At 39.1% G+C, this 20,429-nt stretch overlaps 1 protein-coding gene across 4 annotated transcripts in view; it reads right to left on the reverse strand.

Annotated features, from left to right (window-relative positions):
* Positions 1 to 20,429, reverse strand: part of ATG2B (autophagy related 2B) — a 67,503-nt gene that overhangs the window by 14,936 nt on the left and 32,138 nt on the right. For 3 of the 4 annotated variants that reach the window (XM_019642482.1, XM_019642480.1, XM_019642479.1), the window contains 16 exons: positions 18,194 to 18,351; positions 17,630 to 17,802; positions 17,021 to 17,171; positions 15,903 to 16,102; positions 15,663 to 15,743; positions 14,272 to 14,378; positions 14,018 to 14,110; positions 13,403 to 13,473; positions 12,932 to 13,008; positions 12,481 to 12,651; positions 10,410 to 10,551; positions 8,375 to 8,577; positions 7,108 to 7,334; positions 6,010 to 6,118; positions 5,033 to 5,227; positions 4,261 to 4,362 (listed from right to left, as the gene is read on the reverse strand). In XM_019642482.1, the coding sequence (XP_019498027.1) occupies positions 4,261 to 4,362; positions 5,033 to 5,227; positions 6,010 to 6,118; positions 7,108 to 7,334; positions 8,375 to 8,577; positions 10,410 to 10,551; positions 12,481 to 12,651; positions 12,932 to 13,008; positions 13,403 to 13,473; positions 14,018 to 14,110; positions 14,272 to 14,378; positions 15,663 to 15,743; positions 15,903 to 16,102; positions 17,021 to 17,171; positions 17,630 to 17,802; positions 18,194 to 18,351 (2,260 nt within the window). The remainder of the gene's footprint in view (positions 1 to 4,260; positions 4,363 to 5,032; positions 5,228 to 6,009; positions 6,119 to 7,107; positions 7,335 to 8,374; positions 8,578 to 10,409; positions 10,552 to 12,480; positions 12,652 to 12,931; positions 13,009 to 13,402; positions 13,474 to 14,017; positions 14,111 to 14,271; positions 14,379 to 15,662; positions 15,744 to 15,902; positions 16,103 to 17,020; positions 17,172 to 17,629; positions 17,803 to 18,193; positions 18,352 to 20,429) is intronic. The other variant, XM_019642481.1, reaches the window with a different exon arrangement.

Genomic DNA, 20,429 nt, shown 5'->3' on the forward strand with positions numbered 1-20,429 from the left:
GAGAGAGAGAGAGAGAGAGAAGGAGGGAGGGAGGGGGAGAGATCCCAAGTAGTACACATTAATAAAATGCTAACAATGTTAATAGTATATAAAATGTTATTCTTTGGCCACTAGATGGTGATATTTTACTGCTATAAACGTTTTGACTCCATGACTGCCTTCAGAAAGGCAGAGAAAATTTAGGTATAAATGTGCTCTTAAAAAAGGATTAAAGAGACTGGTTTCTTACAAATGCACAAAGCAACAAAGGGATACTAATCATTAGCTTTTCAAAACGCTCTCTCAGTTTTCTATTTTGATGTTTATGCTAAGCTCTACAACTCAACAAGACAACAGCAATTTTAAAACTAGCAGCACACAGACACTTCACAAAAGATATACAAATGGTGAATAAGCACATGAAAAGATGCTCAGCATCATTAGTCATCAGGAAATCCAAGTTAAAGCCACAATGAACACTAAGTAGATTAACTAAAATTAAAAAGACAACAGCACTGCAGCTCTCATCCATTACTGGTGAGGACCTACAAGGGTAGGACCATGGTGGGAAACTGTTCGGCAGCTTCTTATGATGGTTAAACACACATCTACCCTAAGACCCAGAAATTCTGTTTATAATACCCAAGAAAAATGAAAACATATGTCCATAAAAAGGCCTGTACACAAATTTCATAACAGCTTTAGTCGTAAGAGCCAAAAACAAGAAAACACCCTAAATGTGAATAGATAAGTAAATGGATAAGTAAGCTGTGGATAAAACCAACAGGCTGCTGATACACGCTACCGCACAGACAAATCTGACATGATGTGAGGCGAGGAAGCCATATCCAGTTCCACTGATGTGAGCTGTGGAACGGGAAGGCCAGTCGGTGGGGATGGGAATCAGAGGAGCGGTTGCTGTGAATGGAGACTGCCTACAAAGGGACATGAGGGGACTCTGCTGAGTACAGAAAATGTTCTATATTTCAATTGCTGTAGTGGTTACTCAAGTGTATGTATTTGTCAAGCTCAAACTGTACACCTAAAATCTGTGTTTTGTTTTGTTTTTGTTTTTTAAGATTTTTATTGGGGGAATTAGGAGTGGGGAACAGTGTTGGGAAAGGGGACCAGCCAAGTTGTTGTTCTTCAGTCTTCGTTGTGGAGAGCGCCAGTTGCTATCTGGCTTTCCGTCGGCAGCTCATGGCCTCTAAGCTCAAGGTGCTGTGTTCAGTCTTAGTTGCAGGTGGACATAGCCACCATCCCATGCAGGGGTCAAACCAGCAGCCTTGTTGTTAAGAGCGTTAACAAGAGTTGTTAAGAACTCTTATCCACTGAGCCATCCGGGCAGCAGCTCAGCTCAAGGTGCGGAGTTCAGTCTTAGTTGCGGGTGGGCATAGCCCACCATCCAACAGGCAATCTTGTTGTTACACCAGCTGAGCCATCCTGCCACCTGTTGGCAGCTCAGCTCAGGCACAGCGTCACTGGCCCATGTGGGAATTCAACCGGCGGCCCTGTTGCTCAGCACTCTTAAGCCAACTCTTAACCAACTGGAGCCACTCGGCCAGCCCTGTGCTTTTTATTATATGCAAATTATACCTCAATACTATTAATTTTCTAAAATTTTAAAAAATTTGGTTTATCATTTATGCTAAAATATGCCCATAAAATAGTTATTTCTAGCTTTAAGGTCCTATGGTAACGGATGTTAACAGTGCTAAAAGAATTACTTTTGATGTCCTACCCTGGAATTAAGCAGTGACGCTGAAAAACCAGTGTGCCAACTGGTCCTGCTGCACATCCATCATTCCCAGCCTCAGCTGAGCACTGACTTATCTTACCCGCGTGGCCTTTCATCTCATCTCACAGCCAGAGTTAGGCCCTCAGCGCCTTTACAAAACAATGAACGCGGCTAACTCCACTTCCTTCCATAAGGCCCCACTGGGGTGTCACCTCCTCCCAAAGCCTTTCCTGATCCCCACTCACTCTTCCAAACTCCCGGCCTGGCTTGGGAGCCCTCTTCTGCTGGGGCACATCATCCTCTGCCCATCGTGATCACCTGTACTCACCACAGACAGCTGTTGAGTCATGTTTGATGTCGGTCTCTCCACTACACAGAGACCTTTGAGGATGGGACGTTTATTCACCTTTGTACCCGTGGCATCCTAGTACAGAACCTGGGACGAGGTTTGCATTCAGCAACTGTTTTGGAATTCCCTGACCTATCCTCCCTCCACAGATTCCAGGCAGCACAACACTATATAAAACGAACACTAGACAGGAGAGTCAGGAAATCCGGCCCCTTCCTATTTTGGATCGCAAGCTGCCAGCCTCTATGACCTGCATCATCACTTACGCCCCTCAAGGGAGCTCCTTCCATCTGCCGAGTTTCCTGCCTACCCTACAGGCACGCTGAGCTTTGGAGGCAACTGGACAGAACTTCAACAGCAGTGCAGCTTTTTAAACCATGAGAAAACAATGTGCTGCTTTCATACTCGCTCTGTATGATTCAGTTAAGATAAAGTCAGAGGTTTGCTTAGTAAGAAAAATATTAGTCAAAGCATTATCATTCATCAACTGATTTGTTTTCAAAAAAGGATGAAAAACACAAATATTTGGTTTTGTATTCAGATGACCGTTTGCTTTTTCAAAATCGAGGTGTCAATCTTAGAAGATGCAAATGAGAAAGGATTTTTGTGATTAGTAATATACCTCATTGAGGCTTATGTATTTGTTGCCTGGCTTTGTTTTCCTAGGCTTCCTATCTTGGGGAGTTATTTTCCATTCCTCCTCAGTTTAGTCATAACATTTATTTCCCTGACTGTTTTCTCTAAAATTAATATTTCCCCATTTTCAAACATAATGCTTTATAGTTCTAAATGAGAAATTAAATTCAATATTAAAGAAAAAAATCTATTAAGGAAAATTGGACTTGCTAAGTCTGGTAACATCACACCACAAAGATGTATCTTGCTCAAATTCTTCCTCACATGTTATTTCCACAGATCAAATTCCTATAAATCCTTCATCATGTTCCTACTAGACTAATGTATGGATAAATTAAATTAAAATATGGGTATCAAAAGATAGTCTTCTCATAATGAGAAAGCATAAATCTAAGTACTAATGGGTAAGTCTTACCCAGCTCGGAAACTACAAATACTAATGCAAAGTTGTGCTAAATTTCTGCTCTTCATAATACATTTTTTCTGAGATATGCCTATATTTTGTTTACAGTATAAATATTATTTAAGTTTATTCCTGAAGCATCTGTTAATTATTTAAATTAGTCAACATTACTCAGTCAATATTATTTAAGTGAACAAATAACGCCACCCCACACAATTTTGCTTCCAAGCCTGAACTCACACTGACTAAGGCATAACAAGAGGGTTTTGTTATTCCAGAAGCAGATTATTTTAAAAACTCCATTTATTTTCTTCAGTTGGTATAAACATTTTTTATCTTTAACATTGTGTCCCAGGCACCAAGCTAAATCTCATTTAACTCTCATTTTTTAAAAACAATGATGCTATATGTATTACTATTTCTCCATTTTACCAATGAAGAAACTGAGGCTTGGAGAAGCTAAGTAACTTACCCAAAGCCACACAGCTAGGAAAGGAGAAGTGAGATTTAAACCCAGGTCTGGCTGCAAGCCTGTGCTCTTCACTACACTGTACTACCACAAAGCATCGGATTCCATACACCTTGAGTAAAGTTTGTAGAAGAGGCACCAACTATGTTTTAAACAGCTCTCTGGGTCAAAGCAAAACCCAGAATAATTTTATGGGGTGCTTGTTAGAAAATGAGAAAGTATGTCTTTCCAAAAATCTCTGTTGGTTGTGACCTGTTTAGGTGCCAATTTACTAATTTGTCATTTTACCCAGGGCAGAAGGAATTCTCTCCCAGGGGCTGTGATTAAGACACAATCCTTTATTTTTTAAATGAAATATACCAGGGGTTCCTTTAATACTCTCTGAAAATACCTGCATATCTGCATTAGGGGCATGTACATAGAACTACAGGATAAGAAGCAGGTTCAAGTGCTAGGTCACAGGGACAATGAGTAGGAAATAACATCTAAGAGCATCTACTCACCAACAGTTCAGATTCCAAACACCTAATGAATTTGCCGTGTTCTTACCAGCAAGAGACTGCTTCAATTATGCAACTTTCATCAAAGTTAAGTAATAAACGTATAATGCTACTGAATCAAGTTTCTCATTCTGAACGTGGGCCATGTATTTCATCAGGATCCCGAGTTATGATTGCAGAACGAACCTGATCAATGTTGAGGCGAAGTGGCATGAGCGACACTCTTAAGCAGCACTCCTGTGGCGACCTGCCAGACTCTGGGCGCACATGTAAGGCTTTAACTGTCAACTACAAGATAAGAAAGAGAAAAATCTGTTTTCCCCAATGATATTGTGACCTTGTTTGCATTTTAAAAAAGGAAAAATGAAAGAAAATAAAATATCCCATTTCTATTCCCTTATAGAACAAAAAGTGGAATTGTTTATCGTCTTTCCTTAAAAGCCTCAATCAAACTTTTTTGGGTCAGAAACTCCCTCAAGAATCTGATGAAAGATACGGATTCTCTTTGGAGGAAAAAACCGCATATAATGTTATACCTGCGGTCTCAAAGGCGTCTGCTGGCGGTGAAGATAATCCACAGATCTACATTCCAAAGTCAGCTTCGGACATTTTCTTCTGAGAGTCCTGAGCTAATCATTTCTATTCTACTAAAATTTAAACAGTGCTAGAACTCTGAACGTTTCCAGCAATACTAAACATTCTGTGCAGATCACTACGGACTTCCAGTTTTCCTCAATATCCTTATATTGGAAATTGCATTTAATGGACCCAAGAAGTGACATGCAAAATAATTTTTAAAACATAAAAATTTAAGCAGCATATTTTAAATGGATTTTCATATTAAATTTAGAAAAAATATCCAGTAATTTTCCCCAATGTAAATCTTCTGCAGTTAGATATGATAAAAACACTTTCTCTAAAACTCAAATAGCAAAAACCATAAAGTTTTAAATTTTACCATGTTGGAATGAGCTTTTCGAGGCATTTCTTTACTGCAATACAGGTACAAAAACTTATTCATTTGTGATGTTGCCAGGCGATCTCGAATTTCCAGGTCCTGCACGATGAAGACCTGCCTGGAGACTGGGTGTTCTAAGAGACTGGAGTCGCATTCCGGCTTGCAGGGCGGGTAGACCTCATGCTGAAACTTCACCTTCACAGGCACGGAGAAGAAAGACAGAGCAGTCTTTACATTCTATGTAAACTAGATTTTCTCTTTACAATGCAAAACACCACTCATCACTTTCTTTGAATTCTCAGCTTTCAATTCCACTTTCGGAGAACAACGTAACATTCATTTGCTCGCTTATCTATTGACATACATGTACTCCACCACAGGAGGAAAAGCTTGACCAAGGTCTCTTATTGCACCTTGGTAAAATCCCTACCCTTTTCAATCAAAACCTTCAATAGGAATAAGACATGAAATTATCATCTTACATATCTAGGAAACCGCCTGAAAATAAATCAGTGGCAGCAGGGTTCAAGTTCCAAAGGGGGCAAGGATACAATTACATATATGGAACTGACATCACTATGATATTTCCACGTTAAGCACCCTAAAATATGACACAGCACAATCGCAGAGAAGCTGCATGTGATGTCATTGGCGGCCTGGCCCTGCTGCTCCCTAGATGCTCACGAAGGACCTGACATACATGCTATCCAACGGCAGACCTTCCCAGTAGATACTCCAGGACATGGCTCCCCAGTGTGATCCTGGGAAAAGCTGGGTCAGAATCACCTGAAAACTCACTAAAAATGCTAATGTGTGGGCCCTACCTCAGACCTCCTAAAGCAGAAACTTAGGGGCCCAGCAACAGGTGTTTTAACAGGCCCTCAAGGAGACTCTGACGCTGCTCATGGGAGGGGCTCTAATGGACCCCACCAGTGCTCCTGCTTCTGGGGAGTTTTCTTTTCAAGATGCCATCTTACCTTGCTTAACTGTATTTCCATTAAAAAGTCATGGTTTCTTCCTTTTCCCCCACATACCACATTACGTCCATGTCTTGTGGGTGTGTGAGATGGTGAACTGTGGGGACTGCTATAAGTAAATTAAAAAAATAAAAAAAACTTTTGTTAAAGGCATATTCAAAGAAAGGTAATGAATGACATCAGAAAAAATAACAAGAGGAAAAGAGAAAATAAGATTACAGAACAGTCAGAACTTGCCACAAATTGACTATAAATCCAAACCACCTCCTTTATACTTTGGGGACACTGAGAACACGAATTTCATTATTGCCATTATGGCGATCATCTGTTTGCTAAACAGAAAAAACTGACTGTGATGTTGGTGTTTGTATGACAGCATAGTTTTGGAAATGAGACCTCCTTATAAGTCCCTGATTACTTCAGAAACCCCTGATAGAGTACAAGTCCTAGAAATCCCCATGAATATAGAAAAGAAGTATAGTGAACTCGGAAGTTTTAAAAATTCATTTTAAAACAGAAAGTCACTCCAATGCGGTGCCAAAAGTTACCTCTTCATGAAGCCTTGTCTGTTCCTCCCCACCCACTGAGAAGTTTGCCCCACTGTACCCAGCCCCTCTATCTGGTTCTCTTCTGAATAATGCACCCGTGTAACAAGTACTCCGGGAGCATCGGCTCTGTGCTTGGGGCCCAGCGGATGCCAGAGGTTGGGGGCACGCATGGCCCCTGCCTCCTGACGCACACATTTCACTGCCTTCATTTGCTCACGTAACTGTCTCTCCCTTTGGAGCTGAGGGCAGGGTCTGAGTCACATCGGTTTCAGGGAATGGCCTCCACCACAGGCTCTGGCATCTGGGAGGTACCCAAAAAATTATGCTGAATGGAAATTACTCAAGTCACCCCATTTTAGTGAAAATACAAACACTACAAATAAGTTTACAGAATGCAAAACTTTAACACTAACATTTAAAAAGTGACATTTAAATTACATGGTTTTCAATACTACTTTATTAATAATTCTTAAGATGATAAATGCTATGCGTCTTTCTATGAAAAGAGTACACTGGCCTGCCAAATAAACTTCTGTAAAAATTAACTTACATGTAACTTTTAGCTGGAGACGTAGGAGGGGCTGTTCCAAAATCCTTTCCTCCATAAAGATGCCAAACTAGAGAGACCTCTTTAACAACATACCGGACCACAGGCACAGGCAAGTGTAGCGGGGCTCTGCTCGTATCTGTCTTCTTAATGGGCAGACTAAAATAATTGTCTCTTATCTCAATTGTGTCATCGACCATTATTTTTACAACTGGTTCTTCTTCCTTCTCCTAAAATAAACAGGTAACACATACTGTCTTATCTCAGTAGAAACCACTGATTATGCTGTATATCTCATGCAGATTTCTTGATTCTACATTCTTTTAGTAATTTCAATATATAAAATGGGATAAGTATGACACAATCATCACATAAGATATTCTGCATTATTAACCACAAAATGGACTCTCTTTCTGTTCTACGTTAATCACTCCATTAAGATTTTGTACCAGTCTTCAATTTGGCTTTTACTATTTGATGGACAATAAAAAAAGGCACAGATGTAGTGTATGTGTATGTGCGCATGTGTATGTGTTTGAGTGTGTGTGTGTGTGTGTGTGTCTGAGTATAGTTCTTTAATTCAAAGTCAATACTGCATTCTAAATCTGACATACTTCAACATGCTGACTGAATTACCATGTCCCTAATAATGAGCTTATCCTGAATATGATTGCTTTTATTTTTTTAATTTCCCAGAACTTAGTCAAATAAATACACTCACCTACTAAGTTACCACTGGGCAGTTTAATACATATATACATTAAGTAATGATTCATTTTCAGTGGGGTTCAATTCCAGCACCAATGCTTACCCATTTTGGTTAGTGAACTGTGGATTCATTAAATCCACACCATGTTTTTTAAACGTAGCACGATTCTAGAATGGAAATTACGTATGTCCACCAATCACCAGCATTCACAGAAACCACATCTGACCTTTCCCAATTTTTGGACTAGCAACTCGGCAGCATTCCTTTCTGCCATCTAATTTCAACCTGAAGAGTTACCTTACTACACACGACATCTGTAGTTGAATAATCTATATGGGAAATTGTGTGAGTAAAGAGCATTGTTTTCTGAGTCTCTGAGAGATGTGCCACAGGAATAAAAAAGTGTAACAAACATTTACAAAGCATTGTAGTAAATCACAAAATAAAGTCATTCTGCACTGCAAAGAGTTAACAAAACCTAAAGAATCTTTTCATGTACCATTTGGTCAATTCAATTTGTAACACTATCTTAAGGCCTCAATTATGTTATCAGTTTCTTACCTGAATGGTTGCTCTTGGTGCAAAAAGAATGCAAAAGTCGTCACTTTCAGTGGGCACACCGGTCATTGTGTCACTAATCAGGTGGTGGGTGAATGAGGCGTAAGTGGGGCCAGGCTCCTGGGACACATTCCCGCTCTCATCTGGAAACAGGAAGAGGTCTGAACAGCATGGCTCCTGAGGGTGAGACTGTTCATCCACAGCGCCTGGGTACAAAGATTAGGCATTCAGTTTGGCACATTCAGAAGCATCAACAGGGACAATTAGTAAGCATTTTAATCGTATGTCAGACATACATTACACTGAGTGCTTTCACTTGCAGTATCTCATTTTTTTCCTTACAACTACCCTCTATTAATAAAAAGACTAATAATAAGTTTGAAGTTCTCTAAGAAAAGAGTAAATGACGGCCTCAAAGTTACAGTCTCCTCTTAGCTATTTGATGTTAAAGAAGCTCAGGAATTAGGCAGTAGCTGGTTAGTGTTGACTGGAGTTTGGTTTTAGCCAGAGTTTCATATTGACAATCCTGTCCTGTAAGTGGAGCTCTGGAGGACACTTCTTGGACAAAATTGCAAGGTGAGGGGAAACTGGTTACAGACAGCAGTGCCTCCCCTAAAACTGCAGGAAATGTCTGCTTACAGACCCGGGTGAAGGAAACAGTTGCCCAACATGTCTTCAAGTTACCCCCCAAGCCACAAAAAGACTACTTCTTGGGGTGCTGGATACCCACATGAGAGCCTGTTCTCAGGTAGTTCTCTCAATATGAAATTCATACAAGAGTGCATGTGCACCAAAATCTCTACGTGAACACACATTTTTATATATTTATATTACATATTAGATTCACTAAATCTTTCTCCATTCAGTCATTCAAACTAAACACTGATAGAGACTAAGAACACTAAGATAAATAAAGTGACATTTTAGCCTCAAGAGGCTCACAGGCTAGATTTTAAATTCTTCTATGGCAGCACCTTGAACTTATACATCCTTATAAGTGCACAGTGTGTAGCATAGAATTTATTACAAATAATGTGGTTCATAGGAAGCTAAAGGTTCCCATTTGCTTCTTTAGTTCTAATTTATTCTAAATTAGAATGAAAGCAACATTTAAAGCTAAACTTTTAGAACACAAAATAATTTTTAAAAATTAAGACTACACAGGGCAGGCCAAGTGGCTCAGTTGGTTAAGAGCTCGCTCAAGAGTTTGAGCTCTGAGCAACAGCGGTCTGATGCCCAGCCCGAGCTGAGCAGCTGCTGAACTGCCAACAGGTGGCAGGATGGCTCAGCTTAAAAAAGAAAAAAAAAATTAAGACTACACAACATGTAGAAATAGCTAAATTCAAGCAATTAGAAAACAAATATTTTTCAAATAGGTGTTTCAAAATATTTAGATGCTTCCACTTGGCTTTCAAGGCTCCCTAACCTCTGGCTCTTCCCTGCTTATTCAACCTTATTGTCTAATTCTTTCCAACAAGATGGGAACTTTTGTTCTAGTAATAGCCTGAGCTGCTAGATCAGTAAGGCTCATGCATGCCTTTGTCCAAGCCTCCGTTGATATTAATGGCCTTGCCAAGATTACCTTCTCTCGCCCCTCTACATACCTAATTCCTATCCACTTTTTAAAAGTCAATTCATCTCACTTTCACTCAAGTCTAATGAGCCAATGCCAATCCTTTCTGAACAGTAGTTAGAGTATATAGCACATTCGGAAGTGTTTTATTACATCATGTCTGAATCCTTCTGAGTACTAGCCCCAGTCTGGCTTACTGCCAGTCTGTCTTACTAAACTACGAGCCACCAGGAAGCATAGGCTTTGTCTTCCCTGCAATCTGTATCCCCCACGACACCTGGGCCAGTGGTAGTTAGCTACTAGACACTCAATAAACACATGCTGATTGGCTAATAAATATCCACCAAAACTCCGGCTTGTCTTTTCTTTAATAAGTTACTCATTGAAGAATTTACAAGAATGCAAATAACGTAAACCTCGGCTACAACATCAGTGCTTGCAAAGAAAAGTCCCGGTCTGTCTTACCATTAGACTGTGGTTTTACAGATGAAGTGGCTTGGTGCATGTCGATCTCCTCCATAGCGTCACTCATCAAATCACGCAAAATTTGTTGATCTGCTTCAGGAAGTACTGGACCTCGTGAGGATGATCGGCCACCAGGATCTACCTGCAGTCAAAATACCTAATTAAAAATAACTGAGGGGCCGGCCGAGTAGCTCAGTTGGTTAAGAGCACAAGCTCTGAGCAACAGGGTCACCGGTTCGATTCCCACATGGGCCAGTGAGCTGCTCCCGAGCTGAGCTGCCACTGAGCTACCAACAAGTGGCAGGATAGCTCAGCTGGTTCTCACGTGCTCCTAACAACAAAGTTGCCAGTTCCACTCCCGCATGGGACGGTGGGTTACGCCCACCCTCAACTAAGATTGAACCTTGAGCTGAGCAGCCGCGAGCTGCCCACAGGCGGCCGGACGGTGACTGGACTTGGAGCTGAGCTGGCTGCGCCCTCCACAAATAAGACTGAAGGACAGCAACTTGTCTGTTCCCCTTCCCCAATTCCCCAACACTGTTCCCCTCCCCCAACTCCCCAATAAAATCTTTAAAATTAATTAATTAAATAACTGAAAGGGCTCTAAAAAGCAAACTATTTAACATTATTTTGTCCCAGAAATAGACTACATTTGGCAATACACCAGAAAGAAGAACATATTCATTTTTCTATATTCTGCCCAGCAGCTGCTGCATTTTCATCTAAAGTTTTTGGTTCATCATCACCCCAACAACAACTACTGGCAAATAGAAATAAATGTGTCATCGCCTCAAAACCAGCATGGGGAACTGGAACCTCGAAGAGGCAACACATTAGAAGAGAGGCAAGGTGGAAACAACTGCGGCAAAGCTGGGGGAGCGGGGATCTTGCTCTGTAGTCTGATCTGCTCAAATCCGGCTGTAACTATTTCCGCACCTTTGAGACAAAGTCACTGCAGGTCAGAGCCTCATTTGGCAGATGAAGAGATACCTCAGGACAGTAGAGGGCATACACAAGAGGGGAAATCTCCCAATGGGGATTCATGGGGTTCAATTCCAGCACTGAGGCATAGCCATTTTGGTTAGTGAACTGTGGATTCATTAAATCCACACCATGCTTTTTAAATGTGAGCATGACTCTAAACTAGAAACATCCAATTCGATCGGAACAATTTAAAATAACTTTTAATAAAGTGGAGAATGTTTCCAAGAAGAGAATCACCAGCAGTAAGGAATCAAAAGCGGGAGTGTAACACAAATGCAGCACGAGATCGTCCTGAACGAAAGGCAATGCAAGGCCAGTCAGACCCTCACTAGATGCTCCACAGCCTAAGAAAACTCTGTTCACAGAAGAGGCCACGAAAAAGAACAAAAACACACTGAAAAGTTTAAAAACGCTGAACAAACTGGACATTGTTCAATCTGGACATAAGATGGGGCAGAGACGATACTTGTGGACATAAGGAAGCACCGAACCAGGAATCAAAATATCTGGCTTTTGTTGCCGTTTCTATTACTAATTGGGACAAACTGCCTAAATTCTCAGGGTTTTAGTTGATTCGTCTGTAAAACAGATAATAATCTTTAACCTCTGCATCACACTGGGTTAAAGGAAGCCATATATGGCAAAGTCTACTGAACACTGGATAGTATGATAGATGACAAATGCGTAGGCTAATATTATATAAATAAGTCTTCTGGTAACAATACTGACACCTGCCATCTATCTTCTAAGCATTTTTACATACGAAGTTCTTACATGATAAATGTTTTCTTTTTTCCCTGAGGACAGACGAAAATAACTTAAGTCTGGAAAAAAGTATTATGTTGGCTGAGAAGATTGAAGGTTCTGAAACAAAGACTATCAAACAGCGGAATGATTTTCCAAAAAGTCCCATGGAATCGCCTTTCCAGACCCCTTCACTCTGAAGGTAAAGGATAGATAGAAGATTTTTCACCTTCTTTTCTACCTCATGACTGTCCTGGGACGTCACTGACGTGACCATGTCCCTTGTGTGGCTGGAATGGGGCAGGGGGTGAGTCAGCTCTAATGAGTGGTGCTGCCACTGTACCTTTGTCTTTCTTTGCGGGGCTCCAGGTTTCACGTCCACCTTGTTAGCTGCATGTAAGTCCCCATAGCTCGCAATGTACTGGATGAGATTCATTAATGCAGCACACGAGTCTGAGCAAGTTCTGATATGGACAATGTCACTGGAACAGTGTAGTTCAAAGCGCGAGTCGGTCTGGACAGGATACGGGAACAGAGGATGAAATGTTTTCCAAATGAGACAAAAATTTCTTTTTCTGGCACAGGTTTACATTGAATAAAATATAATATGACAATGTGTCTTGTCATAGGAAATACGTATTTATAATACTCAATCTTAATTTTAAAATACTTGATCTATTTTTGACCAAAATTAGGTAAGTAGAAAAATAATTTTACAGTAAAGTCAATATTTTTTTCATCTCTCCTATAAAAAATAAGACAAATAAAAATTTCCATTTATTTGAATAACTTACCTGCTCTCCATCAGAATCAGACTTGACTGCAGTTATGGTTAATTCCAAAAGCCCCATATCCATCACACGAACATAATCTAAAATTTTAAAAATAAATGTCTGACTATAGCTTCCAAAAAATGCTGATCCAACCAACACCTAATAAAACTAGTGTGTCTTTACAATTCATGGCAAGTAGTGCTACAAATTTTTATAATGCAACGGAAATATAGTTTCATCCACAAAAATCCTACAATTCACTTTATTTTAGTTAGAAACAAATTTGTTTTATATTAAGTGGAGTGTATGTAATTTGATGCACTTAATGACTTTACAACTTCAAACTGATATTTAATAAAATCCTTAGTTCACTGGCATTATTCCAGAGTTAAAATGCTTTAAAATATTCACACACACAAAAATCTTATATTAAAATATTCACAAACACAAATGCTCATTTAGCATTCATATAGTGCAGATTTTAACTCTTACCTCTATTCAAATTTACAGTGACAGTATTACACTTGTCAGACAGATGTAAAGCAGCTTCATCCAAGATTATTCTGAGGAAAAAAAGATAAAATCAACATCTAAAAAACTAACCTCAAATACATGCCACATGACATATTATTTGAGTCATATGCAGCTTCTAACTTACAAATGTCATGTAACATTTCTTTAAAACTCACTGTTTATAAGTGCTAGGAATATTTAAATGGTGTGAAAAATGAGATTAAATCATCTGCTTAAATTAATTCTAAATTTTCAATAGTTTTTTTTTAATAGGTGCCCAAATTCAAAATGTTTAAATTATGAAAATAAAGTATATCAGGTATTATGGGAAAATTGTGTACATATTTTAATAAGTAAACTAAAAATCTCAAGAATTCATTTCCTCCCTAAAAATGAAATATAGTAATGAATGGAAGAGATGGAACGAATCATCTGAGAAAGAAAAATTGAAAATTGGGATAAAGGACATAACAAGTAGTAAAAGCACATTGATTTTAACAAAAGATTAAGACTTTACTAAAAGGGTTAAGGTAAGTAGCAGTCAGTACGTTCTGAACAGCTGCCTTTAGTATACAATGAATTTCACACAGGTACCTGAGAGTGGAAGATGATTTATCCAAGGCAACACTACTGGAGACGCTGAATGTTTCAACAGTAAGAAGAGATCGGATTGGCAAATAAAGAGGCCTGATATCAAAAAGAAACAACAGAACATCAGTCTGCTGCAACAACAGAAACACCCTTTAAAGAGCATTTTGAACCTTAACTCTAATGAATTTTGTATTTTTTCCAAAACTTAGTACATATTTAAATAATAAAATTTTATTTCGTTCCATTTGTGAACTAACCTATAATCAAGTGCACAGCTCCAGAGATGAACATGAAAAGTTGTAAATGAAGTTGGAGGATTATATCCCAGAACAGGTTCATCAGCAATATTCAAGAAGTATAAAATCTATAATCACAAAAATATAAAATGCCCTGCTTTAGAAGAAAAAAAAGTTTTGATATATCATTAATACCAATGTAAAACAAAATATCTCACAGAAAAAGCAACTATTTATTGGAAACTCATAATGCTAAAAGAAAAAAATAATCATCATTTTGAAGGAATTCATTTCAAAAAGTTATTTGCAAAACTGGAATTTGAAATAAAAAGGCCCATCCAACAACTGCAATGCTACAGAAAACCTTAGAAAAATCATATTTTGTGAAACTAACCAAGTGTGTATAATACACTCTCACATTAATTTGCTTGGAGCAATTCTTGAAAAAAAATACATTCTCCTAAACACTGCTTAAAACTATCCATCTGGTTTTCTATTAATCCACCACTGGGAGAAGTTCTTAGTTTATATCTGGCTCAGTCTGAAAACCAGTCATGCTCACCAACATTTATTCTCACGTATTTCTAATCTAAGCAAACAAGGTTAGGCTAAATCTCTCCCTTACAGCCAGTTCAGTGTTCATACTAACCATCTCTCCCACTGTACAGATGAGAGACAGACAGACAGACAGAGACAGATATAGATAGCTACAGGTACAGATAGGAAATCTTCTCACTTGTCTATAGATAGATAGACAGACAGGCAAACAGAATCTAACTGCTTTTATGAAAAAAGCTTTCTGAAAACATTCAAGTTTAAAATAATTTATTTTTTTCCCAGCACAAAGAAAAGATTTCTCTTTCTAAGGAATATGAACAAGATCCAGTAGACTTGTTTTCATTCTCACATAAAGAAGAGTTAACCCAAAGTTTCCTGTGAAACACAACCAACTGTACTTCATTAACCATATACAGTTATCAGACTGGAAATTAATTACAGAAATCCTTATAAATGCCTCCAACCATGTTATTGGCCTACAGAATAATTCTGAAATTACAGCACTTAAAGAATATAGGGTCATAAATGCAAGTCCAACACGTCATTTCTTGTTCCTCTGTGCCAGACACTGGCACCCAGAATACCTTCCTTTTCATGACATAAAGGATAACTTTCTTTGAAATGCTTAGGGACCAAACTTTAAGGTAAAAAAGGTAAAAAAATCAATCACATTCTGGAGTGGTGATAATGTCCTATTTCCTAACCTAAAAGGGGATTGGTTGGTTGGTTACACACGAGTGTTTACTTCATGGTAATTCACTGAGCTGAACTTATGATCAGTATGTACGTTATATGTACATATATATATATAAAGTAAAAAAAATCGATGGACACATACATGACAGCTCTCTTACCTGCTCATGCCAGCTCAGGCCAGAAGGGAGCATTCTGTGCTGGAGAGTGGCTCCTTTCAGGCCCACAGCAATGAGAAATTCCTAGAGCAACACAAGGAATTACATTCATCACCTACACAGCCCTCCAATTCAAAACTTGACACTTTTCTAAGAAAATAAATGTGTCTTTTATGGAATCATTTTAGCAAATAATCAAATCAACAGCAAGCATTTAATGATATAAGAGTATAAAGCACAAACCTTTGTATTGGACTCTGACTTATCAGACAGTATTTTAACTGCAACAGAGAGCATATTTGAAGTGTCTCCTCCAACCCCGTCAGAAGCAGCTCTACTGAGGCCATCTGCTTCAGAGGCGTAAATTGTAGGTTCCAACCAGTGTGGGTGGGTTGAACTGGGCAGGCGTATTTCTGTAGGAAGAATCACTCCATCCACGATGCCTACATTACCAGTGAGGTAGAAATATAACAAAATGATTACTTGAAATTAGTTCACGGACTTCTGTAACTGAAAACAAAAATCCACACACTTCACTGAATATAACATAATTCTGGAGGCAAAATGACCAAGAACCAACTCATTAACAATACCTCTCTACTAATGCTGGCATGACTGGCAGTATCCAACTTTAAAAAAAAATATTTAAAATGCTGGGAAAATTAAATTTAATAAGAAAAATCTGATAAGCATAAAAATGTGCAAGATCTCAGGTCTATTTACAAGGTAACACAGGAAATGTGTTCAAGAATGGTCAATTCCGTGTCTGTTACAACAGAAAACGCTGCTTAAGAGAGAAGAATGTAAAGCCCCACCAACTGATCGGTGGATCACAAGATATAGTATATCCATAAAATGGAGTATTATTTGGCACTAAAAAATAATGAAATACTGACACACTTGGATGAATCTTGAAAACATAATGTCAGTTGCAAAAGACCATATAGTATATGATTCGATGTATATGAAACATCAGGAGTACATCATAGAAACAGAAAGTACATTAGTGGTTGCTTAGGGCTGGGGGGATGGAAGGGCTTTGGGGGGGGTTGATGAAATGTTCTGAAGTTGACTTTGATGATGGTTACACACTCTGTGAAATACTAAAAACTACTGAAATGTATACTTTAAGTGGGTAAATTGTACAATATGTCAATTACATCTCAGTAAAGTTATTGTAAAAAAAAGAACATACAGTCAACTCCTAATTTACAGTATTACTTTGCCAGTGTTATCAGAACACCCCACAGAAAATAATTTCTAATACCAGAATCCTGTTCTCAATAGATTTGCTTTATTAAGCAAAATTTAAACACGTCTAAACAGAAATGAACAAAACACACGTTTAACATTTGTCCTACCTTTGTGGTATAGACTGAAGCTGTTAGAATGAAGGCAGATGTAGTGCTTGTCATCAAAACCTTCATATTTTGTCACGCAAAATAACGAACCACTATTGAACTCTAACCAAAATTCACCATGCTTGTTTTCCAACAGCTCTCCATTATCTTGCTAATAAAGATCAGAAAACACAGAGTCATTATTTAAATGCAGAAAAGTAAGAATGACCCAGGGAGGCTCCTTCCTCTCTCAGCTGAGGAGACTCTCACACTGCAGCCAAGTGGTCTGACTCCTGACCATCCAACATGGTGGTGTTAAACACCGAGTAATTAAATGCTCTGTGGGGCCTTTTCTGTCAAATGAATTCCTGTACTTCATCCTCCTACTGTGTAATGGACAAATTACTACGACCATTTCAAGAGCAGAAACAGCAGGTTTCCCAAAATAAGATATATATAATGTTTGTCTTTTGACCTGCAACAAAAGCTAAATTTCCAAGTTGCTGTCATTGTGGCATGCCTCAGAAAACTGAAACAGCCTCACGCCACCTTGATGACTGGATGTGTATATCATGGTAGCTCGAAAACAAAATACACTTGAAAAAACACTTTGCATTTGCAAATCCTTACCTTTACATCTGTAAACAGTGCCATTAATCCATGATTAATACTCAGGAGAACTGAGAGGAAACTCTGCGAGTTCTTGCTCTGAGGGTCTAGTTTTTTTTTCCTACGGGAACGATAGTTGGGATCAACAGTAGAAAAATACTGCAAACTCTCCTCCTCAGATCCACTTTCCTCATCTATGAGAAATAAATGTCACAGTTACAGGGGTCCGACAGCTTGTAAAATAAAATAGCAACCTACCCATTATCACAACAGCATTTATTTACCATACAACCTGTTTACTTTTTACAAAGAATCTGGCAGGACAATAAAAACGTACTTGCTATGTTGTTGCATTTTACTACTGAACTTCAGGCAATGTGTATACTATCACTATAAAGGGAACATATTCAATTATAACAGTAGTCTCAATAAACAGAAGTGGGGAATTATAAATTACTGAAAGACATTATAAAATAATAGTTATAAATTAAAAAAATCAAACATTTTTAAATCCATCAATTGAAAAAGCTCCTACTTTATTGATAAACCAGGCATTTATATTAGAACAAATTTAAAATATATTACCATAGTGAACTGTAGATTTAAATGGGCTAAAACTATCTTTGTTGAAGGTATTGATCAGTTGACTGGCTACTGAAAGCCCGATACCATATGAAAGGTTTTCAAACGTTTCTACTGGTGAAGGTGCTGTTGGTTCCCATAGCAGCAAGTCATTAAAGATTCTATAAAAACAAAGTTGAAAAATAAGTACATAATTCCTAGTCCCAATGAAGGCAAACAAAGAATATCCCTTTAGGAAGTGACATAAATAATAATTTTTCTAAGTGGTGAAGTAGAAATTAGATTCCACAAGAATTTTTTTTAACATCAATTATGGCCATATAATGGAAAAATAACTGATACGGCTATAATGCAGGGCAATGAGAAAGGAATTTATACAATTAGATACCAAACGAGACTCTGCCTAGTTTGACCTGTGTTATATGCATCAAATTATTGTACATGCATCTGAATGCACTTTAAAGGAGGAAGTTAACTAAGTATTATATAAACCCTTGAAGAAAAAAAGGAAGACTGTGCCCATCTACAGAGCACTCTGGAAGCCCTAACAGATCATGCACTGTGTCACTGGGCCTTCCCGTAATCCTGTGGGGTGGCCATGGGAGAATCCTTACTCTCACTTTACACTGAAGAACGGGCCTCAGAAAGGTTGTGACCTGCCCAAGGTCACACAGCTAATTAGTGGGAGAACTGGGACCAGAGCCCAGGTCAGGTCGTGCCCCCAACTCAGTTCTTTTCCATAACACACTTTCTCCAGAGATATCTGCTTTGTCTCTCTTCACCAGGAAGCACAGCTTCATGGGGAAGATGACATGAGACGAAGAATGCATATGGAACAAGGAATAGAGAGAGGAAATCCTTCTAACTAGCTCACTAGCCAACTCAATACTGGTGGCGAATGGGGTGATAGATGTCAAGCTATGCTAACACCCCATCTACTTTTTCAGAGAAATATCTGTCACTACTCAGATGCCCGTCTGCGCCTCCCCTCCCCTCGTCACCCATGCTCTGTGGTTTCATAAAAGCTCAGGCCTTACAATGTCCTCTACGAAGCCCTTCCTTAGAGCTGGACCCAGAGCATCGCCTTCACACACACACGTAATTCCATCACAGCACCTGTAACACGCGACTGTGCTGTTTCCCCTTCCTAGACTGCAGCGCCTCAGAGAGGGACCTGTATCACCGTCCTCTTTGTATGTGCCTGGCACAGTGGCTGCCGCATAGCAAGAATGGAAGGACCAGTGGATGACTAATGTGGAACGGCTGCCAAAAGCACGGCCTCGTTGTAAAGCCTAGTGTGGATACCAAGCAAGGCGCCAAGCGGTGCGCGGCCCTGGCCCTTCCTGTGTGCAGCCACCTGTCCAGGGACTTTCTGGGCCAATCCCCAAGCTGCCGAGGCCCTAGAAAGTATAAACCAGGACTGAGTGCTGTGCCTCTCAGGAGGCTGTAATCCTCCCCCGAAAGGACTCTTTTGGAAGCATTACCAGGTGAAGGATGCCAGGGACACAGGTCAGAAATAGGTCACATCTCAGACATACTGGCAGCTGTGCCCCAAAACTGTGTGGTACTCATTTGGCTCACTGCTCCCTGGACATAGTTACTGAACCAAAAGAGTTTAAATCCAGATCTCAGTCTAAACTCCTATATAAATAAATAACAAAGGTATAAAATGAGTTTTCTCAGGAAATGCTCTTACCTTTACCTTACTCCCTATAAACCATTATCTTATCCTCACAGGTAAAGAAGAAACTATTAATATTACTTAAAATAATCTGAACTTCATGGTATGTGACCTGTAAATAAAGTTTCATATGGTTTTACTGTTTTCCTTATTTATATTTTGGTCCTAGACACAGTCTTGATACCATTAATACTATAAAATGTTGAGTGATGATTTTACTATCAAGAAAGAAAACACAAGATATTTAAGGACATACCACCATGATTGTGCGGCTATGAGCCTGAAACATAATAGAGGCTCAATAAATATTTGACTTAATAAAGCCAGTTGGAATTATTCCAGAAAAATTCTCCTGGACCTGAAACTGTCTTTCTAAAATGAGTTAGTTGACCGAAGCACTAAAGGAATAAACTAATATCTTAAATGTATAAAGTAAAGGTAATTGGTTAAAACTCCTGCTCAGGGCCGGCAGAGTGGCGCGATGGTTAAGAACTGGCTTGGGACGCCAGAGGGCCCCGGTTCGGATCCCACATATGAGGGCCAGTGACGCTGCCCTCT

This window comes from Hipposideros armiger, unplaced genomic scaffold (genome assembly GCF_001890085.2).
Source record: "Hipposideros armiger isolate ML-2016 unplaced genomic scaffold, ASM189008v1 scaffold_69, whole genome shotgun sequence".
Classification (NCBI taxonomy): Eukaryota; Metazoa; Chordata; class Mammalia; order Chiroptera; family Hipposideridae; genus Hipposideros; species Hipposideros armiger.